Source organism: Lontra canadensis, unplaced genomic scaffold (genome assembly GCF_010015895.1).
Source record: "Lontra canadensis isolate GAN:19392208 unplaced genomic scaffold, GSC_riverotter_1.0 scaffold8, whole genome shotgun sequence".
Lineage (NCBI taxonomy): Eukaryota > Metazoa > Chordata > Mammalia > Carnivora > Mustelidae > Lontra > Lontra canadensis.
Genome location: NW_022631002.1, coordinates 1,528,645 through 1,553,916, shown reverse-complemented (window position 1 = coordinate 1,553,916; position 25,272 = coordinate 1,528,645). Strand labels below are relative to the sequence as shown.

The 25,272-nt window shown below is 60.8% G+C and overlaps 1 protein-coding gene across 4 annotated transcripts in view; it reads left to right on the top strand.

The window, feature by feature from the left end:
• The window catches only part of BANP (BTG3 associated nuclear protein), a 103,361-nt gene extending 78,493 nt beyond the window's left edge, over positions 1-24,868 (top strand). For all 4 annotated transcript variants that reach the window (XM_032853790.1, XM_032853789.1, XM_032853788.1 and 1 more), the window contains 2 exons: positions 20,272-20,415; positions 24,225-24,868. In XM_032853790.1, the coding sequence (XP_032709681.1) occupies positions 20,272-20,415; positions 24,225-24,296 (216 nt within the window). In that variant the 3' untranslated portion in view covers positions 24,297-24,868. The remainder of the gene's footprint in view (positions 1-20,271; positions 20,416-24,224) is intronic.
• The last annotated feature ends 404 nt before the right edge of the window (positions 24,869-25,272 follow it).

The following is a 25,272-nucleotide window of genomic DNA, read 5'->3' as shown; positions in this document are numbered from 1 at the left end:
CGCATCTGGAGTCGGTCAGGAAGGCCGAGGTCCCAGCCTCTGTGGCCGAGATGGCAGGCCCGGCGTTTAGCCCCTGAGGGGCTCCGGGCATGTTGGAGGAGCCCCGCTCTGCGCATGGTACGACCCGAGTGTCCTGTGCGTGCTTTGCGGGTGCTGTGTGCCTCGCTGTGGCTGCAGGCCTGGGCCTGTGCTGTGGGAGCGGCGGCCTTCCCCAGACGCTCGACCTCCAGCACCCGTGCCTCTCGCCGCTGCCCGAGAAGGGCAGTGGGCCGCCGTCCTGCCCGCCGTCTCTGCCGTGCCGGTGCCGCTTTACTCGTCTGCTCACGTTCGCCCGTCCAAGCTCGTGCTGCCGTCCAGCTCTGCCCGGCGCTCACCGTCCATCCTGTCTGGGACGGCCGCTCAGAGACGGAGCTCAAGGACAGGCAGGACAACGCCGATGGCGGCCGGAGGATTTTTCCCAGCTGTCGCCTTCTGCTTTCCTAAGGGCAGCCTGGCTTTCTGACTTAAGCAAACCCTACGTGTTGCTCTAAAGCTGCATTTTTCTGGCCGGTCTGTCCAGGTCATCCTTTCCCGTTTTCCTTTGTGGAAAGTCCTTGTTGTTGTATCACTTGGCTGACTCTTGGTCCTATTAAGTTACTCGGCTTGAGACAGCTTCATTTTTAACGTTAACCAAAAATTTGCAAAACAGAATGATGTTTTGCAAGACAGAATACGCCACCCCACGTGGTGTCACTGATGGGGCAAGTGAGAAGTGCGGCCGTGCTGGAAGCTGGGGCGCCGTGAGGCCCTCCCCTGCCCTCACCCCTGCTCCTTCTCACCCCCGGCACCCCAGCCTCCCTCCCCTGGTCTCGCACACCCTCAGGAGGACGGTGCCGGGCGCTGCGGCTCTTTCCCCGTCACTCACACGGGGCCCCACGGTCTTAGAGCCGCTCCCCAGTTTCCACGCAGTGGGGCCGGGTGCCGGTCCTGGTGTCATTGTGGGTGTGTGGTTTCCGGAAGAGCCCCGCACCAGGCTTGTTCTGGTTTTAGGGAGCGGAGGTGCTGAATGGGGAGGACGATATCCTCCTGAGTTGCAGAAGTCCGTGAGGAAATTCTCATACTGCTGGTCTTGTACAGTGTGCGGACTCACCGACCGCTGGCTTCGTGTAAAGTCTCCCTGCAGCCTGCTGATGTGGCAGCCCTCCACATCCTTCCAGAGCAGCTCAGAGTCACGCGGGGGCGGTGGCCACACGCAGCCCTTGGCCTCTTCTCCCACTTGCTTCTTGACCCTGGGAGCCACCGCGGCCCCTCCCACTTCTCTCGGGCTCTGGTCCCGTGCATCATGGGTTGCTCATGGAGGTGACTTTCCGTGTCAGCGCCTGTTGTCTGGGAAAGCTCTGTGCCTTCGTGCCGGGGTGGGAGGGGGTAAGAGCCACGTGCACGGTCACCCTGGGCGGACTCTGTTTTCGGGAGAGGGAGAGCTGCTGTCTGCCGGTGCGTCCCTGCACGGATGCAGTTCCGCCTTGCGTCTCCGGAGCCCCCACGTGCTTCTCCTCCCTGGGCCGTGGCCCCTACCCGTGGCGGGTCTCTTGCAGGGGTACGTGAGTGTGGGCCTGGTGCGTTAGAGACACGGCAGTGTCTCGTGCTCCACAGATGTGGGAAGGAACGTTAAGGAGCGATAGCCGACGTGCACAGCGGGAGAGAGCTGGGGGTTTAGTTGGAAGCCTCCTTTCAAGGGAAAGTCACGGTGCCCGCCGGTGGCCCAGTTACATGTTTCCTGTTCTCTTCCCTCTGTTTCTGGCCACCTGTGTCTTCTCGCAGTGACCACTTCCTCGTCCTTCCTGATCTGTTTTTGGGGGAATCTAGACGGTCAGATTTACTGTGGCAAAGTTCACGTGCAGTCATGGATTCTGGGCTCTGGGCGAGGGCAGCGCCTGGGGGTGAGATGTGTGGGCTGAGGCTCTGTGGTCCTGCTCCCGATGGTTCTCGTTCAGAGGCATGTAACTGGGCCCGTTTGTGCCGCGCTGATTTCTTTTGTCGGCGGCCTGAGCATGGGTACCGGGGACACGGGTGATTTCTTCTACTGCCTCGTGCTGCTGTCTTCTCCGTCAGCCACGACTCTTTCAGGATCAGTCGTTTACTGTCGCGTGAACGGAGAGCACAGAGGCTTGTAAAGAACGTGGAGACTTAAAAGGGTTTGGGTGTTATTGCCCACGTGGTGACTCAGGGAATTGTGGAATCTGTTTGGGCACATGGACTTTGTGTAGTAAATGAGATCAGGAACAGGGAAATCTGGGGTTCTCAGGAGGAGCCTGAAGCTAACCCTGGCTGATAGTGAGGCCCAGAACACGAGTTGAGTGTGTAGATGTGTACTGAAGGTGCTAGGCATGGGAAGTGATCGCTTGTGTAAGGGAGTTCAGCGTTCCGAGTTAGCGGTCGGTGTAATAGAATTTTTTTTAGTGAGAGAGCTCCTGGGCGCTAGCCGGTGGCGGGCTGCGTGGGAACGGAGAGAGAATCTCAAGCAGGCTCCACGCCCAGCCCGGAGCCCGACACGGGGCTCAGTCTCCCAGCCCCGAGATCATGACCTGAGCTGAAGTCAAGAGTCAGACGCTCACTGATGGGAACCCCAGGTGTCCCCGTATAATAGCATTTTCAAATTTGGTGTGGATTTTCAGAGGATTCTGAAAAAGTGAAAACAGAAGGTTTTCAAATGTTAAGAGCCATAGAGATTGCAAATTGCAATGAGGTGGATGAAATGATTTTGAGATGCATTTTAAATGAGAAATGAGGAGGTCATGGGAACTTTTACATGGAGTCATGTGGCACTTATGTGGGCCCGGGGCCACCTCAGGGAGGGTGGGCGGACTGGGGAGCCTCTGCAGGGACTGCCCCTCGCTGCAGTCGCTTGGCCTACCAACTGGGCCTCGGCTGCAAGTCATCCTTGCTTCTTGAGCCCGTCCTCGCTCACTGTGGCCGCTGGGCCACCCTGCAGGTCTGGTTACGCTGCCGGTCGAATGATGGGTTTGTGCTGTGGGACCGGACTGTGTCAGGGTCCACAGTGTGAAGACAGGTGTTTGTTTCAGACTCTAGCACCCTCTCATACTCACGTGCACACGCGCAGCTGAATCAGGTTCCCAAAAGGGTTTCTACTTAACCTCTCTGCATGCTAGTTGCTCTAATACTTTTTACTCTGTTCTCTTTTTCTTCTTCTTTTTAAAAATCTCTTTTGAGTACTGGTTGTGACACATCAAATCCATTTCATGGCTCATGGTTTGAAAAGGTCTAGAACAGGTGACCAGTGATGTCGCTTTCTTTTCTTAGGAGCCTGTAGCTCTGTGATGTTGTCCTTAAGTAATTTTAAAAATTTATTATTTATTTTTTAAAAAAGATTTTACGTATTGATTTGACAGAGACACAGCAAGAGAGGGAACACAAGTATGGGGAGAGGGAGAAGCAGGCTTCCCGCGGAGCAGGGAGCCTGATGTGGGGCTTGATCCCAGGACTCTGAGATCATGACCTGAGCCACCCAGGCACCCGTTAAAGCAGTAGTTAATTAGGATATATTCCCTTTCTCGTTAAAATTAACACCATGAATGAGCCTTTTAAAGAAAGGTCTTCTGAGGGGCACCTGGGTGGCTCAGTGGGTTAAGCCTCTGCCTTCGGCTCAGGTCATGATCCCGGGTCCTGGGATCGAGCCCTGCATCGATCTTCCCGCTTCCCCCTCTCTCTCTCTGCCTGCCTCTCTGCCTACTTGTGATCTCTATCTGTCAAATAAATAAATAAAATCTTAAAAAAAAGAGAAAGAAAAGAAAGGTCCTTTGAGCCTAATCAGTGTAAAGCAACGTAGTTTAGAAATTTAGCTTATAAAAAAATGGCTTCACGTGTTTTGTTAAAGGGCCAGGCATGCGCACGTGTTGGTCATCTCGGGGAGCTGCTAACACATGGTGCTGGAAGGCCAGAGGCGTGTGAGTTCTAGAGAATCCCGAGTGGGGTGCACGGTGCTTCCGGGGGCTGGCCACTCACGGGCCTGTGATGTCACACAGGAGCTGGGGTGCCCATGGCCGGGAAGACGCCCAGGCCCAGCTCTTACCAGTTTTGCCTTGTGGAGCAAACATGTCAGTCAAGGCAGCCGCTTTGTCATTCCCGCGAGTCTTGCTTCTGTCGCTGTACCTGGAAAGCAGAATGTGGCGAGCATGGACGCTGCTCACCGAGGCCGAGGAGGGTAGTCCGGCTGGGGCGGGACCCAGCACTTGGCCAGCCTTGCCCCTTTATACACGGGATGGGGTCGTAAAGTTGTGGAGACCTTTTAACCTCGGCAAGATGTTTTCAAAACCATTTTAGATGAATAATACAGAATTAGAATTTGGCCCATTGTGTGCCTTAAGGTGCATTACTGAAGAGCGAGCCCGTTGGGGATGCTTGGGGAGTGACCCCCGAGTTCCAGTAGATGGGCCTTGGGTTTCGCAGCTTACGGTGCCTGTCCTTTCGCTGTGACTTTTCCTGGCACAGCCCCTACTTTCTTCCCTCTTCTGTCACCGAGCTGTTTGCGTCTCAGCGTCCAGCAGCCTCTCCCTCCCATGCTGTGTCGGCCCGACAGCTCTGTGCCTCGTGAGGCTGGCTGCTCCGTGGGACGCAGGGACGATGTGCGGGCTTGGGACTCGGGGCAGACGATGCTGTTCTGATGTCTGCCTTCGACAGCGGCGCCCTTCCTGTGAGCGGGCGTGCAGGCTGCTGGAGGGCCTGCGACGCCGGCCGAGCGCTGCCCGCTCTCCTGGCTTTGAGGCGGGCGTCCCAAGGCGCTTTGTGGATGTGGACTTCTCTCTCTTCTTCAGGAAGACGGGGTCTTTGCAACAAGAGGGTCTCTAAAACCTTTTCCACTTTGAAGATTTGAATGTGAGCCTCAAAAGGGGAGACTTCCCCACACAATCCCCACGAAGTGCAACATGTCAGTCCGCAGCCTTGGTCACCAGGACCCTGGCCCCCTGGGGGAGCTCACTGCGGTTCGCCAGCAGCGCTTTGTCCGGTGAGAAAGGGAGAAATCGGACGCGCTCCTCTCAGAGGACGGGTGCGGCTGCTCCGTCCCGCGCTGCTCCTGCCGCTCGCCGGAGGACCGGTCGGCCTGGCTCTGTGCGTCGTGGAGTCCGCTCAGGGGAGGCCTGGTGCGCCCACCCCTCTGTTCTTAGAACCCCGGTTAGGGCCCGGAGATAAGCACCCTCTGGCGTGAGTCAGAGTCCGGCCCTTGTGAGACACCGAGCACGTGCGTGTGGCTCTCTGGGCCGTTACCCCCAGTGGGGACAGTGGCGGTGCCTTCCTGCCTCTCCCAGACGCCCCGCTTCCCAGAGGAAATGCCCTCAGGTCAGTGTTCTGTCCACGGAGGAGTCGTGCTTTGTTCAGGCCCCGTGTCCCGATGATGGTGTGCTTGGTCATTGTCATGCTCTGACGTGGCGGGTGTCGGTCACATTTGGTCTTTACGTGGCTGTAACTCAGGACCGTCAGGCCAGGATTTCAAACCTGCTATCTAGATTTGACCCCAGTCACAGTGTCCCCAGGTGCTAGCAGAAGCAAACACTGGACTCAAGGGGGTGACCCTTAGGATGGCGGGGACAGCTAATGGGCGGCAGCGTGGGCAAGCTCAGATGAATCATGGCTCCAGCCTCTCAGAAATCACGTGCAGCAGCACAGTTGCGTGTGCGTTTGTTACAGCGGTTTTCAGTTTGCTGAATTTTGGATAAAAACCTTGCCGGGTCGTTGTAGGGAACATGTGGTCGCTCGGGGTTTAGACAGTGGGAGGGACAGTGCGTGCTTTGGTTCTGATTAATTTTATGTGATTGAAGGCTTGCCAGCTCACGATAATTTTTCAGATTTATCTAATCAGTTGGAAGAACAGCTGCATAATTAGCCTCAGTTTACGAGACTGTGAGGCCGTCGTAGAATTAAACGTGGAAGTACAGGCCTCCCCCCGAGCGGTTCGCGTGAGTTGTGGGGGGAGGAAGTGTCCAGAGAGGAAGGATGTTTGCTCTGAACGTCGTCTGTCGCACCAGCTTCCACAGAGCAAGTGGCGCCATGGAAGTGTGAGGTGTCAGAGTCCGTGTCCTCGTGACACGCGGGGAGACAGCGTGAACCCGCACAGTGTGCCCTGCTCTGCTGCGGGGACCGCGGGGGTCTGCGGGGAGACGAGCCTGGCTTTGGCACGACCGTGGAAGCAAGACTGCTCTGAGTTCACGCGCTCAAGACGTGGAGCTCCCAGCCACGAGCCTGCACATCAGGACCAGACGTCTCCTGTAACTCATTACGTTGCTAAAACAAAAAAGTTTTATTTGTTTCCTCTTCCCTTCTCTACGGATACTTGTCTTCTGGGGTTTAGATCGCATAAGCCCTGGGAACGGTGCTGTAGTAACTAGAGTTGCATCGTCGCTCTGCCCGAGTGTGCCACGGAGGAGAGAACGGGTCTGCACGGCCCCGCGGTCCCGTCAGGGCAGCCAGGATGCGGCCCTTGTCTGTGGCTTTGTGCGGTACTTAGGCAGGACCAGCGGGGAAGCGGCGGCTGCAGCCCGTCCTTTTGTGCCGCTGTGCTTGTGAGCCGTCCTCTCCCTGATGACTGCTGGGGCATTCGAGTGGCTGGTGGAACGGGTCACGTAAGCGCGAGGCGTGGTTGGACAGGAAGGGTCCGTATCCCTCAAAAGTGCCCCCCTGAATCAGCGCTGGCAGTCCGGGAGGGCTGGCTCTCGCTCTGCCTGGATTAGAACCAGTCACTAGTGAGTCGAGATTCAGTGTATGAAAGTTCAGATAAGCAGAAATCGACGAGTTTGGGTAACAGCGTGTGTGGATCCATTGTGTTCTGAACTATTTGACAGCAAGTTGCGTGTGCCAGAAATCTTAGAGTAGAGCTGTAGGCGCCGGGACGGGGGTGCTCGTCGAGCCGTGGTGCGGGGATGGGGATGCTAATAGAGCCGCGGGCGCGGGAACCAGGATGCCGGTCTAGCTGTGGGCGCAGGGACCTGGGCACAGGGACACTTGTCTGTGCAAGGAGTTGGACCATCTCTCTTGCTTTAGTTCCCTCTTGCTGTGCCACATGCCGCCCCAGAACAGGGCTGACGGCCACCAGTGGTCATTATGCCTCACGATCTGGTTTTCTTGGGTACAGCGGGTGGGAGTTCGGTGTGGAATGGCGTCACTGGGGTCATCTGGAGTCCGAGCAGGCTGCCCTGTCAGGCCGTAGCTGGGCTGGCCCGTGGCCTGGGACTCTGAGGCTGTCCTCCCAGGCCCTTCGGTCCTCCCCTGTGCAGGCTCCCCTCGTGGCCCTGGGCCTCACAGCACGGTGGCCGGCCTCCAAGAGGGGATGTAACCAGCGTTTGAGAACCGAGGCTGTGGGCCTGCCAAGTCTTGTGGTGACCTGGCTATCTTTGCCGGGAGGGCGCTGGGAGGGGTGAGGTCGAGGGTGCCTGCACGGAGGGTCCCGGCGTCTCGTGGCCTCCACTCTGCTCCCAGCATGGCTTGGCTGTGAGCTCCTGCAGGGCAGGGCCCGGGCTGTACCCAGGGAGGGGCTCTGCCCACACATGGCCGGCATGCAGGGACCAGGGCTGTGGGGCACCTGGTCATTCTAGGGCGGGGCACAGGGCCCGGGAGAGTGCCTGAGTGTGTGTACGGAGACGTCGACTGCGTGACTCAGGCAACACGTGCAGGCCCCAGCGGGGACTCTCCCGGATGTGGCGGCCGGCTGGGGGTGGGTTGTCAGCACCGGGGTTGTGACCTCAGGCAGGCAGCAGCCCACCCATGTGGCCCAGATCCACCCTGGGAAACTCTATGTGCATCACGGTGTGCTTTGTCGGGGCGGCCCCGCTGACGAAGCACGTCGGGTGCATCTCTGTAGTCACCTGCGGGGGCCGCAGCCGAACCACGGGAAGTCCTCAATCTTTCTGCTCTGCCTGTAGCGAGTTCAGGTTTCCACAGTCTACGTTTACACGGTTTCTGAAGTAGCTTTTTGTTCCATTCATGTCATTTTCTTGGGAGTTTAAGAAAACAAAGCAAAGGGCGCCTGGGTGGCTCAGTGGGTTAAGCCTCTGCCTTCAGCTCAGGTCATGATCTCAGGGTCCTGGGATCGAGCCCCACATCGGGCTCTCTGCTCAGCGGGGAGCCTGCATTCACCCCCCCGCCACCGCCTGCCTCTCTGCCTACTTGTGATCTGTCTGTCGAATAAATAAATAAAATCTTAAAAAAAAAAAAAAAAGAAAACAAAGCAAAGACCTAAACGTGTATTCATGTGACTGGAAACACTGGTCCAAAAGCAGTCTGTGTTTGGAGAGTTGGCCGCCGCCGCTGGCTGACCTCCGGTCCCCTTGGCTCACGATGGCCGCGGCTCCCCTCTGCTTACGGGGCTCCTCAGCACCAAGGACAGGCACCTGCTCCCTCATAGTTAATACCCGCTTGTTAGAGATCAGGACACAACCTGGAGTGAGAGCTTCAGGTCGCTTTAACCTTGAGCATCGTGCAGGAAGGTGCCCGTCCCGCGAAGATGCCCTCCAGAGAGCCGACGGCGCCTCGCCCTCCAACGCCCTGTGCGGAGCGGCGTTGGGCCTGCAGGCCCTCAGGCCCCCGTCCCCGGAGCTGGACCCGATCGTAGCCCCTCCTGTTGCCTTGCTGGGTGGGGGATGAGTTCCGGGAGCGGGTGCGTATTGGAGTCTGTGCACGTGGGCTTGGTTGGGGAGGGAAAGCCTGGGAGGGGTCTGCGCCTCGGGAAGCCACGTGCGGGCTCCGGTGTTCTAGACCACCCTCTCCACTGCTGTTGCCACCACCGTGGGGATCGAATGGGCTTGTTCACAGTCTTGCGCTGTGTTCGCGTCTGTCCCCTCTGCTCGCTGCCTTCTCTGTCCTTTCTGGGGCCCCTGGAATGGCAGTGCTTCCTCCGCGAGGCTCCTCCGCGCTTCTGCCAGGGGCCGGGGGTTCATGGAGACTCCAAGGGACTGAAGGGGCACTTGTGAGGGCTGTTTCCGGTCACGTGGTACGAGCGGTGGGCACAGGTGCGTGGGGCTGCTTGCTGACACAGCCAGTGCCCAGCGTGGGACCCAGATTCAGACTTTGGAGGATCGATTACGCGCTCTGTTCCAGACTCTCTTGCTGGGCAACATCCTGTCTCCGGAAAGAGTCCTACTGGGGTCCGTGACTTCTCTCCACGTGGCAGATTGTAGCCTCGCAGGCCCCTTTAAAGACCTGGGCTTTGCTTGTGCTTCGAGCATGAATCCTGGGATGGCTCGGGGTTGTTTCACATCTGCGTGTGTGGGGATGCGATCGTGTTTGATAGTGGGAGCTGATGTTCTGAGAGTGCGGGAGGGGAGTCCGCACGGCTCTGTGCCGGACGGTACCCGTTCATGCCAGCTCTTGGGGGCCGTGTGTGTTCGGGTTAGCCTGTCCCTGTCGCAGCGGGCACACCCGGCACACACGACGCACTTGTATGGAGCAGAGTTAGGCAGCACAGCTCTGAGTCCGGGCTGTGCTCATGGTGAATTTCCGGGGTAGCTCCGCCAACATCCCGCTAACAACAGCTTGGCGGTCTTTAAACTCTTAAATCTCTCTTGACCTCTTTGGCATTTCTCTTCCTCCTCATACTTGAAATTTCACTAGCTTTCAGAACTTTTCCCGTGAAATGGGGCCTTCTGAACGAGCTGGGGAAAAGATTAGAAGAGGCAGGAAGTAGCCGACATTTTATGTGCACGACTTCTTGTGGAGTGGCTGAGAAGAAGGGGGGTGTGTGTGCAGAAGAAAGTGTGTTGTGTGTACACGTAGGGGCCCTTATCTGTGGCAGTAAGAGCGTTGTGTTTCTGGGAGGGTGGCTGTCGGCTTTGGATGGTGGTTCACAGTAGACAACAGCCTTGGCCTCGCGCGCAGCATGCACTGGTCCCTTCGCTTCTAATAAGAACGTGCCGTTCACCAAAATACAGCTGTTGCGTGCCAGACAGAGACAGGAAACGTCGAGGACCTACAGGTAGTTCAGGGCATCCGTCCCTTATTGAAAAGCCTTCCCTGACCAGAGATGGTGGAAAGTAGAATTTAAGTCATAAATGCCAGAGCAGAATGAGTTTGGTGATAATGAGTTCCAAAAACATCCTAGAAAAGTCACAAAAATGAGTTTGCATCTCCTGTCGTCGGATGGAGGAACCCTGCCGCCTCTCCACGGCTTAGTGCCACGCCGTGGGTCCGGCAGCCTGCCTGGGGCGCCTGGCCCGGATGGGTCCGCGGGCCCACTGTGTTCCCGCCACTGGCTCCGGTTCTTCTGGAATCGTTTTGACCCCCAGCGGAGGCTTGTTACAGAAAGCCACACGGACTGGCTGCCGGTGGGGGGGGGGCAGTAGGGACGTGTCCTGGAGCATCCCGTCTCCGAGCCTGTTGACAGCGAGTTGGGGCTGCGGCTGTTTCCGCACGTCTGCCATGTTTCCCTGTGGGGGTCTCGGCTGGGCTGCTCTGTGCCAGGCTGTGGTTCGACGGGAAGGATATTATGCCGTGTTCTCGAGAGGGGTTGCATGAACCGATAACTTACATGTCTGTTCCAGAATTTGGCGTAGCTGAAATGACGCTGTCTTTGAGGGGCTCCCGTGTAGTTGAGGCTGGAGGAGCCTTGCGGTACCCTGGGTCCTCCCCGTCTGGACACACTCTGTGCTGGTCGTGTGCCTATGGCCCAGCCTGAGCCCCTGGGGTGGATCTCACATCCGGGTCCTGTGACTGCAGACGGTCGGCGGGGGGGCGGGGTGTGTGTCTTCAAATCAAGGGCAGACCTTAAAATCATTGTCAAGTGTGTTTAAGAGGTAAATTAAATCGTTTCAATACCCTTAGGTCCATAGATTTTATTATTTCTGTTCCTTGCAGCACCCAGTATCGGAGCACAGCCTCCATTCCTGGTGGTGACGTGTTGACGAGCGAGTGTGCTGATAACTGTTCCATTAGCTCTTAGTTGTAGGACGCGCAAGCACGAGGCGTTTTGAAACACTCCTGTTTCCGAGCAGTCCGCGGTGGAGCCGCACCTTCGCTGACGGCTGTCCTGTGGGTGACAGCCCGCACACGGCAGAAGGGCGCTCCCTTAGAACGCACAGCTCAGTAAGCTGGAAAACGGACGTCTGAGGAATTCCAGAATTTCTTTTTGGTGAGATCCAGGTTCAGGTTTTTCTGTGTAAGGGAGGTGTGCCGATCTCCCCGGGCTTTTCTGTCGCGGTCTCCCTGATGCGTCTGTGTGTGTGGTGAGCAGGCCTGCTGTGTCCTGGGTGGGGACGTCCCCTTGATGGGCTGGCGGCCGTGCCCGCGGGTCTGGTCGCTTGGCTGGGACGCAGAGCAGCTGAGGAGCCTGTGAAGGTTCTGGACACCCGAGGGTTCGCTTCCAGAAGCCATCCCAGCAGGTGGCATCTGCGGAGAGGAAACCGTCCCCACTGCGGTCCCAGGAATGGGATTTCTGAATCTCTAGGTTGTGCAGGGAGGGGGCACTCCCTGTCGCTGCGTGAAGGTTTCACTTTTTACTCGTCACAGAGGTGGGGAGTGAAAGAGGGACATGTGCTAGGGCGTTTCATCCCTACTCTGATCACGTGCAGCACTGCCTTATGCAAACTCAGGCGCTTTGATGGGCCCCCCTTGCCTGCAGCTCCAGCCTATTCCCTGCCCTCCCTGTGGACTCTGGGCTTACACGGGGGGAGGGGAGGGCAGCCAGGTGGCTCAGGGCCGGGAGGGCTGCCGGGGGCGTTCAGGGCCCGGAGGCCTCACACACACACGGTCGACCCTCGGGATGCTGAGCAGGGAGGAGGCAGGGCCATCGAGGACCCACCTGCTGGCCAGCGTGGTGGCAGGAGGCGCACCGTGGGCCGAATCCTGATGGATAAGAGCCGGGAGCCTGAGGGACGTCACACGGGGCCCTTGGGCTGTCACAGGACAGAACTGCTGCAGAAGAACACAGTCTTAAGCCCGGTATAACTTTCGCGTTTTCCACCGGCTTCGGGCGTGAACGGCTGAGTATTCGGTTCGTCGTGTGTCCGTGAGGAAGTGCGTCCGGAGATCCGAGGTCCGCTCTGAGCGGGGCTCCTGGTTAGCAAAGTCGGCTGCCGTTTGGTGGCGCGCTGAGTGGCTTGAGATCAGCAGCTGACCTTGGGAACCCAAAGGACAGAATGCAGGTCCCCCGCCCTCGCTGGGAGTCTTTGCTGGTGCGGTTTTCCCACCGGCACCGGGCACGGCCGACGGGGCCACCACGTCCAGGAGGGAAGCTCTGTTCCGGGCTCCATAAGGTCGAGGTTTAGAACTTCGTGCCGGTTCGTAGCAGAACCGCGCGAGTGACAGCACGTGGCGAGGGCGAGAGCAGAGGTCTGTTCTGACCCAGCAGCAGGTCACAGAACGGGGTGGTTTCCCCCGCGTTCTGAGCAGCCGGAAAGGGTCCTGGTTTCCGCTCTCACGGGTGGCGAGGAGACTGCTTGGAAACAGCGGGTGATGACGCTGTCGCCCGCAGATGCTGAGTGCGGGGCTGCCCGGGCTCGGGCTGGGGGGGCGCGGGCTCGGGGGAGGCGGGAGCACCTTGGACTGAGAGCTGCTGTGTGCACAACACACGTGACGGGCGGAAAATGACGTAGCGATTACTTCGACGTGTGAACAGTCACTTATGTTTAAAAACTCAGGTCGTGGGGCGCCTGGGTGGCTCTGTCGGTTGAGCGACTGCCTTCGGCTCAGGTCATGACCCCGGACTTCCAGGATCGAGCCCCGCATCGGGCTCCCAGCTCCTTGGGGAGTCTGCTTCTCCCTCTGACCTTCTCCTCTCTCATGCTCTCTCTCACTCATTCTCTCTCAAAGAAATAAAATCTTAAAAAAAACAAAAACAAAAACAACTCAGGTCGTTGTTTCACGTTGCCTCCCGGAGTGAAACAAACCAACAGCTCGTGAAGTGACCGGACTGATGGTTAACAGTCTGCTCGTTTGTCCCTCTGAGCCGCTGCCTTCGCCTCCAGCCACGGTTCTCACGTCACGTTTGTGTCATCGAGGTCCGCGCAGCACTCGATGCCGCGTGCGTGGAGTCAGGGCCAGGCTTGCGCCCAGCGCGGCCGCTTGGCCTGAGCTCCGAGTTCAGCCGGAGGACACTGCCTGTGTCGCGCACGCGGTTTGACGCCGGAGGCCTTGAGCCGAGTAACGACGTGGCCGGCAGGCCGCGATAGCCGCCCGGCCTGTCGGTGCACGTGTGCCCTCCCCAAGAGTGGGGCCGGCAGAGGCCCCTGGGCACCCCCTGGGCCATTCGCCCAGATGCAGACCGCCGGCTGCCGGCCGCTGGAGGGCCTGTCGTGTGCAGGTGTCCTGGTGGCGTTCTGTGAGGGTGCAGTGAGCGGGAGGTTTGCTCAAGTAGGGGCAGCCTGGCCTCCTCAGAAATAGGCCTTTGTGGCGTAGCCAGTGGATGAGTTGTTTTGAGAGAATTCTGCTCCATCTGGGATGATGCTTGGTTGGCACCCGAGGGAGGAGAGGTCGGCCACCAGCGGGAGTTCTGCCAGGAGGCGGTCGGCCCAAGGGAAGCCGAAGGCCTGGGGCTGTTTTCTCCTCGCTGCGAAGGCCGGGGTGGCGAGGGCTCTGCCTACGCAGTGTCCCTCAGTGTTGGGAGCCCCGTGGCTGGTGCGTGGTCGTCCTCGCTGGCCCTCGGCCGCTCACTCACACGGGATCCGCTCTGGCCCCGAGCTGGGAGGCAGCGGGGCCACAGTCGGCACAGCCGTGCTCAGAGCTGCTGCTGATTGCTCGCACTTTTGCTGGCCTGTGGTGCCCGCGCACAGTTAGCCCCCGAGGCCCCCTTCCTCCCTGGCAGCGTGGAGCTACTGGTAACAAACAGGATGACGTCTCTGCCAGATGCCCGGGGCTATGCGCGTGGGCTGAAGCCCCGGGATCCCAGCCAGTCCTGCTGCCCCCCGCAAGCTCCCTGCTCTGATGGTCCTGCTCCTGCGTTGGTGGAACGGCAGTCGACGAGCTCTGGGGATAGCTGAGACATCGCATATGGTCCTGATCTTGTAGCCGCTGGCAGCACTCTAGAGGGGACCCGCTGTGGCTGAGCGCGACAAGGACGGTCCCCCCAAAGCTCTGCCCTGTGAGCTCGCTGGCGGCCCCTTGTTTGCAGGACATGGAGGGCCGGTGGGGAGGGCTTCCTGTTGCCGGTCGGGCTGTGCTTTGTGGCTGGGCCGTGGGGATGGTCCCCTCTGGACCTGGAGAGTGATGTGCCGTCCTGGCCCCGGGGGGAGACGCCGTCCCTCATGAGGCCTTCTCCGGCCTGTGATTAGTCTAACCCAGCAGAGAACTGCGTTTCTGAACCTTCCCGGAGTAGAAGAAAGACGCTGTGGCCCCGCCGTGTGCGGAAGGCGCAGACGCCGTTAGCCAGCAGCTCACACGAGTATGTGGCTGTGTGCACCGCGGGCCCCTGTGTGTTTACAGCCTGGGGAACGGTCACGGTTACACACAGACTCAGGTGTTGACCTCGGGGTGCGCCCTGTGGCAAGAGGCACCTCTCCTGGTCTTTCCCTCGAGGCCTGGGGGCTGCTTGTCATTTTTACCAGCACATGGCGCTGTCCGTAGGGGAGAGCCTGAAGCCCACAGCCGCTCAGTGCAGCCTCCGCACCCCCCGGCTGGCATCTTAACCCCTACAGCAGGGCGCTCATGAACGCTTTCTGCTGAAGTGACCTCGAGGGAGAGGGCCTCGCCCCTTTCTGAAGCTCTTTCTTCCGCCACACGGCGAGCAGCACGAGAAGCAGTGAGTTTCCCACGTTAAAGCAGTGAGCAGGGCCGTGGGATCATGGTCATGGGACAGGGAGCCCAGGCTGCGTGCCCGCCCGTGACCGGCCCTTCAGCGGCTCCCCGTCGCCCGGTGTCGGCTGGCCGGCTGGGTGCCCCGGGCCGCCGGCCCCAAGTGGCTGAGACCCACTCCCACGGAGCCCATACGGACCTTTCGTGCCCTTCCTGTTCTCTCTCACCCGCTCCCCGCCCACCCCACGCGGCCCCTCTGGAACCCGTGGGAGAAACTGGAGGTCTTCCGATCTGACCTTGGCTGCGTTACTAACCCCGCCCCCCCGCGCCGCCGGAACGTTTTAAAACACGTGGTGGAGCTTTGTTCCCAGGAGTGCCGGCGTTTCTGGCGGGACGGGGAAGGAACCCCAGCCATCCCCGACTTTGTTCCCGCTTGACTGCGTTTTTTAGGTTTTGTGTTGCTTTCCCCAGATCGCGTTTGGGCGTTGTGCTCGATGCCGGAGCCGACGGCAGGAACCACGCTCGTCGCTGCTGGCCGCTTGGCGCGTTGGCGGGAGCGGGGTACGGCGGCGGCTCGCGGCACTGTCCCCGCGCGGCTGAGATGCGGCCCTGGAGCGGTGGCTTCTGCGTCTGCCCGGACGCCTTCTCTGCTGCGTTGGGACCGGGTTCTCACGGCGCCTGGGCTCAGGAAGGCGCTCACAGTGGCACCGAGCGAGCCCGGGACGTTCCCGTCAGAGGGCTTCGCGGCTTTGGAACAATGGCCCGTGTTTGCGTCTGCGGTGCCGTGCGGGAGGAGGGTTTGGGGCTGGGGGCCTCCGGCCGGGGGTGATTTAGGGCGTCCCTGGGACGGCCTTCCCTCTCTCGGGTCCTCCTTTTCTGGTCACGAGGAAGCTACTTCTTGAATTAACACCGAGATTTGAGGAGGAGGACTTCACTGAGGGCGTTCCCTCAGCGAGCTGGTTGCAGACGGGGTGACCAGCGAGTGCCCTTCTGTCCCAGGACCGCCGGAGGTCACGGTCTCGCCTCTGTTCCTGGCCGTGCACGTGCCTAAACTGCGTGGAGCGCGGGTCCTCCTGCCGCAGGAGGGGCCGGGCCGGCTGTCCTGTATGTGGTTCTCAGCTGAGGAGACTCTGGGCTGGAGTCCGGGTTCTGAGCCCAAACCCTACTGAGAAGCCCTTGGACTGCCCGCGCTTATTTGGGGTTATACCAGTTTTGCGTTATCTCACGTGGGTATTAGATCGTTTCAAGATGGGGGTGTGTGGGGGAAAACCAGACGCGTGCGGGACCCCTCAGTAGGCTTCACGCGCACACCCTCCGCCCTTTCTCCTCGTCCGGCCGGCGCGGCTCTGCTTCCGGCTGTGCCGCCAAGCCCTGTGAGCCGGGGTGGGGACCCGGCAGGTGCCTCTCGTGCCGCCTCTGAGTCTGGAGGCGGGAGGGCGGCGCACGCCCAGGTCAGTGCAGGCCGGCGGCTCCGGGAGGCCGTGCTGCTGGCTGCTGGCCTGGAGCCCGCCGCGTCCCTGTGAGGTCTTCTGTGTTCCAGAGCCTCGGGAAGAGGCTGCAGACCTGCGCGATGGGGAGGGAGCTGGAAGCTCATCACCGACGTCTCTGCGGCCTCTAGAGCAGGGGCAGGCGACATGCCGGCCTCGCGTCCTCCAGCAGAGCGAGGACAGGTCGTGTTCTTTCTGCGGGTTCCTCCGGGTGCCACCCTGACCCGTGGGGCCACAGGCGCTGTGTGCGCGCCTCTCAGCCGCGCGTCTGTGCCTCCCTGTCCCCCCTGGTCACTCACAGCGTCCGTGCGCCGGCCACTCGTCCTTTCTCGGTGGTGACTGTGGCTTTCCATGGCCTCCCGCCCCAAGCCTTGCCCTGGGGCTGTGGTTCGTTCTCTCCTTGTCTGAGGGTGATGGTGAAATGGAAGTTGCCCCACAGGCTTGACAGTGGGGCGTTTCCTGCTCGCCCCGCGGGGGTGCCTCGGCACACCAGCTCACGTCGGAGTTTCTCCCGAACTCAGCGGCGTAGGGTCCTCACCACCGGCCCTTAGCAAGTGCACACCGGTGATCGCGAGATCGTGGAGAAACCCGTGATCCGCAGCGTGGCTGCCGTCCTGTCTTGCCTCCTAGAACACCTCCTTCGCCGGTCGTCCCTTCCACGGGCTGAGCATGGACTCCACTGGCTGGGCCGTGCGACCCAGAGTCCTCCTCTGCCGGGTGCTTGGTGTCCTTGTTGTTTCCTGGACGGGGGAGAGACGGGCTGTGCTGTGATGGGTAAGGCCTGCGTTCCGACGAGCATCCCGCCTCCCTCATGAAGAGGCCCCTGATGGCAGAGCCGTCTGTCTGGCCCCTCCTGCCTGTGTTCCCTTCCTCCGCCGCTGTCATCTAGCGGAATGCGAATGTCACCTTCAGAGAGCTTCCCCCGGATTCGGAGGACGGCCTGAAAAGCGTCCCAACTGCTTTGTGTGCGGGCGCTGGGGCCCGGGCGTACCGCCTCTGCTGCTTGGGGTCTGCCTGCGGGGTGGGAAGTGCCCCTTGCGGGACTGAGGGCAGCGTGGGCTAAAGCCTGCATGTTGGGCCAGGCCGGGGTGGTGGCCCAACTTCCGGAGTTGGTGGCGGTGCCTTCCCCAGGGTGAGGCGGGCCCGGGAAGTGCCCTGAGACCCGTGTGTCGGCTGCTGAGCCTTCCCGACAGCCGGCCGGGCTCCCGAGGCTGCCGCTGCCCTCAGCTTGACTCCACTCGGGACGAGCTTTCTGTCCACCGTAGGGGAAGCCATTCTTCCCGTCGAGAAGCTTGTCTCCCTGCGGGGCCCTCGCCGTCCCCACTGGAGGACTGGTGCCCCGATCTGGTCACACGCCCAGCTCCTCCTGTGGAGGCCGCCGTGGGAGGGTTTTCTCCGCAGGGTCGGGGGTGTGAGGAAGGGCGGGGCGCTAACCGAGGCCTGGAAGGCCTTTCCTGCCAGCCCCGCGCCCATGTTGACTTTCTGACTTGTTCTCGAATCCCGTTGCCAAAAGCAAAAGTGCGGACACACTGAGGAGGTGTGGTGTTTGGGGTGAGATCTCAGGGAAAGCGTTTTCCGGTTTCTGTCTTCCCGGCAGCCGGGCCGGAGAAGTGGCGGACTTTAGATTAGCCCGGCTCGTTTAGATTCCGAACTTTCTGATGTTCTCGTTCTCAACGCCGTCAGCGGTGCGGGCCGAGGGCCGTGTCCCCTTCTGGGGGCGCCGACAGGAAGCAGCTCACCCTCGGGAAACCCTAACAAGCTCGGGTCCCGGGTGGTCGTGGCTCGCCGCCAGCACCAGACGAAGGCAGAGGCTTCTTGGAAAAAGGTTCCACGATGGTGTGGCTTTCGTTAACAGTGTTGATGGCGTGACCGTCAGTGCGTTGGGGGCCTTCTGTGGCACACGGTGGTGACAGAACCATGACCACGTTACCTAATGCCGTCGCACCCGTGTTCGCAGACGGTGCACGGTTTCTACGCTCAGTGCAGGACCGAGCTACGGTGTGCAACGTGAGCGCAGCCATGGGCACCGCTGGGCTGTTCCAGGCCCCCTTCCCTCGCTTCCCCATCTGGATCTTTCCTTGCTGCCTGGGCCCAGCTGCTCCCGCAGGGCACATCTCACCCCGCACCATGAACCTGCGCCCAGTGGGAGCGCCGTGTGCTTGATTCCACCAGGTTGACAGCAGGCTCTCCTGCTGCGGGGGGTGGCCCCTGCCCAGGGCTGCCATCCCACGGGACACGTGGGGGCTGGCAGCTTTCCTGTGAGCAGCGCTGGGGGTTATCGTGTGACCGTGAGAGGCCTGGGGGGTCCAGGGACTAATGCAGGAGACTTGGGGTGTCGGCAATTTTTCTAAACCTCTGTGTCGAGCACCCAGTGGTGATACAAGGAGCTGATGATGGAAAAGGAGCTGTGGTTGGGTCAGCCCTCGGGGAGCGAGAAGCCGGCTCCTTGGAAGGACGCAGCCCAGGAAGGGCCAGCGTGCTGTGTGCCTGTCCTGTGGCCGCGGCGGCGGGCAGCCACACACTCAGGCTCTGAAGTGCGAAGGTCCGCGTCCAGCGTGGGCGTCATAGGGCTGACGCCAGGCTGTCACCAGGCCGCTCCTCCAGCACACTCCAGGGCAGGGTCGCCTCCCGGCTTCCCCAGCCTCCAGACCTGCCCCACCTGTGGCTCCTGGCCCGTCTCCCCTCCTCCAAGCCACAGGGGACCAGAGGGCTCCCCTCACGTTGTGTCTCTGTTTCTCAAGGTGCCGTGGGACGCCGGGCCCCATACCCGAGGACACTCCCTGTCGTGGTAGCCTCACCTTAGTCCCAACTGCAAGGTGCCCATTGGGGACACACCCACAGGGCCTGGGGTGACGTTGTGCCCCTGTCCGGGGCCTTTGCCTTCCTAGCACAGCTAGCTGCTATCAGAACACGAGACCACGTGAGTGGTTTCTGAAGACACAAAAGAGAAAGTAATTAAGAACTTTCTAGCTTCCATTTTAGTAATTGAATTTGCCATTTGTTTTTCTCTACCGATGGGTGTGTTGTTAAAGAAATAGAACTTTCGTTCATCAGATGCCACAAAGCTGTCTCAAAACCACAGACTGCATTTTTGTACAGACTGTCGGTGAGCCGTACCTAAGCCCGCCTTTCCCGGAGTGGACAGCCCCCTGCTCCGTCTTCCTCAGTTCTGACCATTGCTGTGGGTGGCATTGGGCTGGTCAGGAAGCGTGAGCGTGGCGCTGCTGTGCACTGCTAGCAGGGATCTAGAGGGTGGCCCCGTGAACGTAGAATTTGAAAGGGGAGGGACACAACCCCCAGTATAAACCCGCACAGTTCGTGGCAACTCCTGATGAATACAGAGCCTTGGAGGCCCTCACGCCCACTCCCCATCTGGCCCGCGGGGCTGCAAGGTGCCCCCCTACGTGCCCAGCTCTTAGAGCACCAGGAGGGCTGGGTGCGAAGGGAGCCTGGGTGTTGGGGTGCTCAGGAGTCGGGAGGTCATCCAGAGCCTGTCCCCGGGGTCCTCATCTGCCCCCTCCTCTCGGTGTCTCCCATGCCCTGGGGGCTCCCCCTTGCTGCCTTCCCGATGGCAGCTTCTCACGCCGAGCTGTGACCTGTGGCACCTGGAGCCGCGGGTCCCTGATTCTGTAACCGCACGTGTCGGCGCTTGGAGGGCTCCATCTCCCGGCTTTCAGGCCTCCCGGACCCTCAGATGACGGTGATTTCCGGAAGGTCTTCGGAGCTTTGGTCTCCCCGCGTACCACCCCACCGTCTCTGTGCCAGCCTTCTCAGGCTCCCCTCGGCCACGTCCCCGGCTTTACTCTTCGAAAACTTGAGCTGGTTGGTGTTTTCCTGATCGGCTTGAAGGCCCGGCGTTCTGTCCGGCACGCGGCTGTTCGGGGCCGTCACTTGGGAACGAAGCAGAGCGGGTCTGTCACGCTGTGTGCGTTCGCCCGGTGGGCCCCGCGGTGCGGAGGGGCCCTGGGCCGCCTCCCTGGGTGTGTGTGGCCGCGGGAAGGGCGGTCGCCGCCGGCCTGGCGCGGCTGTCCCTGCTGGCCGTGCTGTCGTGCCGACCCCGTCTGCTCTGTCTCCGCAGGTGCTGCAGGGCGCCCAGCTGATCGCCGTGGCCTCTTCCGACCCCGCTGCTGCAGGCGTGGACGGCTCGTCCCTCCAGGGCAGTGACATCCAGGTCCAGTACGTGCAACTGGCTCCGGTGACTGAGCACCCCACTGCGGCTCAGGTGCGTGCGCCTGCTGGAGGCGGACGCCTGTCTGCGGACAGGTCCCGGGGCTCCAGCCGGCGGGGGCGCAGCTCGGGGCTTCTGCTGCCCCTGTCCCGTGAGGGGGGTGACGGGCACATGCTGTGCGTGGAGGCCCTGGTTTCTTGGGATGCCTGACGACGCGGAGGGGAAGAGCCCGGTCCCCGCCCGGGTGCCAGCGGGAAGCCAGTTCTGACACGTCCTGTGTCGCGTCTTCTCTGTAAACTCGGAGGCGGGAATTGAGTTGTGTCTGGGGGCTGCAGAGCGAGAGGGTCCGTTGACCTGAGACCCCACGGCCCCTCTGACAGCCGCAGGGCCCAGCCCGGGGGTCAGCACGTCTGCAGACAGCGTAGCCCCAGCCGTCAGCCTGGACCCTTTCTCCAGGGGTGGGGTGTGGGTCCTTGCCCCAGTGGGCTCCTCTCTGCTGGGGATGCACGATGGCCTGGGACAGCTGTAGCACGTCCCTGGGTCCTGAGGCCCTGTCGGGCCTGGGTCGCAACCTCCCGCCGCGCACCGCCCCTTTGGCAGCCTGAGGGCCTTGCTGGGCACAGCTCATGCGCGGGGCAGTCAGGAGGGGAAGCCCCAGCCACCCCCCACCCCCATAGCGCATGTTGTCTGGTTTGGCTGGGTGGTGGGGCTTGTCCCCGCTGCCTGTCCTCCGTGCTTTCCCCCGAGCGTGGGAGACACGTGCTCGCTGTCCAGACCCTCCTGATGTGCCCGATGTGGCTGCTGCCGCTTGGGGTCGATGATGCATTTGTGGAGCGGCCCCTCGCCGAGTGCCCTGGCCCAGCGAGACGTGTGGCCTCCCCTCTGGGTCCTCGGGGCCCCCCTGCTAGTGCGGGGGGCCAGCTGGAAGCTCCCATTAGGGGACAGGGTAGTTTTGGTGTTGTGGGCTGATTGGAGAACAGCGGGGCCCGTGTGTCTGACAGTAACGATGGGTGGGTCCTGAGCGTGTGGGGGTCCGTCCTGGCACAGAGCACAGGCTGCAGGTGGCGGGAGCGACAGGTGTGCTCTTTCCCTGTGTTCTCGGAGCTTCTGGGCTTCTTGAAGTCGCCGGCCTTCCTGCTCAGGCCGGGCCGAGTGACGCACTGACGCTGGGGCTCCCGGCTGCTCCAACCGTGGCTGGCCAGCTCCTGCCTGCTTCCTCGCACGCTCTGCCGTCCTCCGGGCCACTCCCCACCCCCTCCCCCCGCCTCCGGTACCAAGGAGCCACATGTGTCTCGATCCCCCAGCTTCTGATGCTCAGAACTGAAGCTCCAGATCTCCGTGCTCCCTCTGTGTCTGCTCAGGACCGGGCTGGGCGTTGTGTGTGCTCCTAGCCCTCGGGAGGAGAGGGACTTCTCCTTCGCCTCGCTTGCTGGTGAGGAGGCTGCCGGGGACGGGAGCTCGGTGCAGCCAGACGGGGACCCGGGACCTGACAGCCAGCTGGCTGAGCTCAGCACTCCCCTGCGGGCTTAAATTCTTCATCTCCAATCCGTGGCGATGCCCCAGTGGGCAAGCGTGTTTCCTGGAGAAGGTGCCGCTCCTCTGTTCCCCTTAGACTTTAGCCCCTCCCACGTGAGTGGCCACGGTAGCCTGGGACCTTCTATGTGGCTTTTGTGTGGTGGTGACAGAGGCCCACTCCACCGTGGCATGAGCCGAAAGGGGTTGAGTAAGACCCGGAGCCAACGGTGTTGGGGGACGAGTTGGACCTCTCTCCGGTGTAAGCACGAGTCTGTCCTGGAAGCCAGAGCCTCCGCAGGCCTCCTCCTGCCCACGCCAGGTGGCTTGCGTCTGGTGCCCCGCGTGGTTCTAGGTGGGCCCTGCACTCGGGCAGTTTCCTTCCCCGCCGCCCGGCAGGCATGGAAGGGTCCCCAGTGTGCTTCGGACCTGGGGTGCGGTGCGGCTGGCCGCCTTCCTGGACCTGCGTTCGTGGTCCTGCTGCGGGTTGCAGAATTGAGGAAGGCTGTGTCCGCTCAGCTCTTGGCCTCCTTGGCTTCCTGTCTGTGTTCTTTGTCTCGATTCCTACCTGGCACGTTCTTGGGACCGACTTAGCGAGTCTGTGTAGGAATAGGCCAGGGAATGAGATCTGCGCCCACGGGGGTGTTTTCCCTGTCACAGACCCCGTTCGGCTTGGACTCGGTCCGTCAGCAGGTGACACAGGAACGGGTGGCCCTGGGCGTGGCCCACTATGCGTGGCACTGGGGCGTGCTCTGCCCATCTCATCCTTGGGGGCTCGCTCTCCTGTGGCCCCCCGGCGCCTCCCGTAGACGGGCCCGTGTCTGCAGGGGGAAGGGGTCCCTGACTGTCAGCATGAAGGTCCTGCTCTTGCTGGATGTACATTGAGTCTGCCGGTCAGGACAGGGTCAGGGACATGACCTCCTTCTTGGAGAAGACGGCGTGCAGCTGAGGAGAATAACGCAGGAGCCGCCATGGGGCTGGAGGAGGGTCTGGCTTTTCTTGGGCAGGACACCAGGGAGCTGGCCCGTGTGATGGGCCCTGCCCCTGGGACCCTGTGCAGGCCGATGCCCGAGTTCTGATCTCCGGGGCTGCCCGGAGCTGCCGGCTGTCTTTGGTTCTTTCCAACGTCTGGAACTTTCTGTGTCATCTGTTTGGAATCCTTTCTCTCCATTTCCTGCCCGAGACACAGGTCTGGCTGCTGCATTTTGAGGACAAAAGAGAAAGGAGGGGGTCCTCATCAGGGCTGGGATTCCCCCAAGTCCCCCAGGTAGGCGTCCCCTCATCTGTGATCCACTTCCTGTGGGCCAAGTCGGAAGCTGCCTTTCCAGGTGATCAAGGGGAGTCACTCTGAGTCCCGGGGGCGCCTCTGTACCCCTCCTGCAGCCCCCCTGCTCCCTCTGCCTGCAGCTGCCACCTGCCTGGATCTGCTTTCTCTCGCCTGGATATGTGCGGGGGCCTCCCATGTCGTCCCGGCTCCATCCTCCCTCCTTACTCCTGCCTGGGCTGCTGTCCCCGGCTCTGCAGGTGGTGCGGGCGATGCCCGTGCTCAGGGTGTAACCCACAGGGCCTCTCCCTCTGCTCAGGAAGCCCTGTGTGCGGTATCCTCTGCTGCCTGAGTCCCAGCGGCACAGCCTCTAGAGTAGTGGGAGCCGCAGCCCAGCCGCACGCCTCGGGGCTCCTGCCTGCCCATGTCCCCGGCTCTCAGCCTCTACCGCCTTCACTGCCTCATGCCCGGCCTCTCTTACCACGGCTCCTTTGGGGCAGCCGGACGCCCACCTCTGAGGGCCCCATCTTTGTGACCTTGCCTTTGATGGGCAGCTTGGGGGAGCCGAAGGAAAACCGTCTGCTGGTGTGTTTGGGGGCTCATTCTGGTCAGTGCGCTGATGGTTGCTGCTTGTTCTTCCTGGTCGTTTGCCGTTTCTCTCCAGCCTCTGAGTACAATTGGAATCAACCCCGGAGCTCCTTGGTTAGAACTTCTTTCATTAGGGAAGAAAGGATAACTGCCCCTACGATGGTTTTTGGGGGGACAGTGGAACAGTTTTTGTAAGAAGGCAAAATGGTGACCGAAGTTCTAGGGACAGGACGGTTTAAGCACTCGGAAGACGTTCCCCAGTGATGGGCGGGGTGGGACTGGGAGACAGGCCCCAGCGAGCCACAGAGCGTGTGCAGCAGGGTCGGTGGGTGGCGTGGGCAAACAGAAGGTTCTGAAAAGAGGGACGTTGGCGCCTTCCAGCTCTGCTGTGTGTGTTTCTTCCAAGCCCGAAAGCCGCTGGTGTTCTGTGACCGGCGAGGGGCCTGGCCTCGCGTGGTGGGTACTTGCATAGAAAGCCCTCCTCTCTCCCCTCTTGCAGACGGCTGAGACCCTGCAGCCCAGCCTGCAGTCCGAAATGCAGCTCGAGCACGGAGCCATCCAGATCCAGTAGGCGGGACAGGCCGCCCACCCACCACAGGACCTAAGATGTAGCTGCGGCCGTGCTCTGCGCCGGCTCCAGCCTCCCGCCCCGTCCTGCGCGCCCCGGCCCCACGGCTTTGCACGGTGGGGACTGCACGTGTTCTGTTCGAGTGCGTCGGAAAGCCTCACCCGCGCGGACGGGGGGTGTCCCGGCCAACACGGGTGACAGTAACAGCCACCGCCCCTGCCGGAAGACCCTTCCTTTTGAGTCCCACTGTTGGTGTCCAGAGAGAGAGTGGGGAGGCACAGCGTGGATTGCGTTAAGTACGTGCGGAAAATCAAGAACTACGATATTTTTCTCTGTTCAAACAGCTTTTTTTAATTTGCTATGGTGTTTATAACAAAAGAGAAAATTGAAAAAAAAAAAGTGGAGTAGCAGAAGCCTTTTGCTGTGTGCTCTGTTCCGTGTAATGAAAATAGGTATTTGCAAAAGACAACTAACGATTTTGATGGAAATATTGCTTACCTACTTTTCTAGGGGGAAATGCTCTCAACACTGTTAATTATGCATTTCTAATGAAATAAAATGTATTTATGACCACAGCAGCTTTGTGTCTTTTCGCGTGAAGAGCTGGTTCGCCCTGAGCCCGGCCTCCTTCCTGGTGGCTGCGTGGGAGTCACGCCGTGGGCCCTCTCAGCTAGACAGGAGTTGTGGGGTCCTTTCCAAAGGAAGGCTGTGGCTGTTTCTTCCGGTCCCATGGAACAGGCCCTGGAAATGGCTCCCCGGGTCGCCGAGTGCTGTACCACGGCATGCCCCCTCGGACTCAGGCCTTGTCACGGTGTTGCAGGAGCCCCGCAGGGAGACCCTGAGTCACATGGGCCTTTCCCGGCTCTATAGTCCCAGCTTGGGGGGTCCCCAGGGCAAGTCACATCCAAAGAAGTACGGCGTCTCCTATAAAACTATAAAAAGAGAGGTGGTTCCACACTGACGTCCTGGAGGTGGTTTG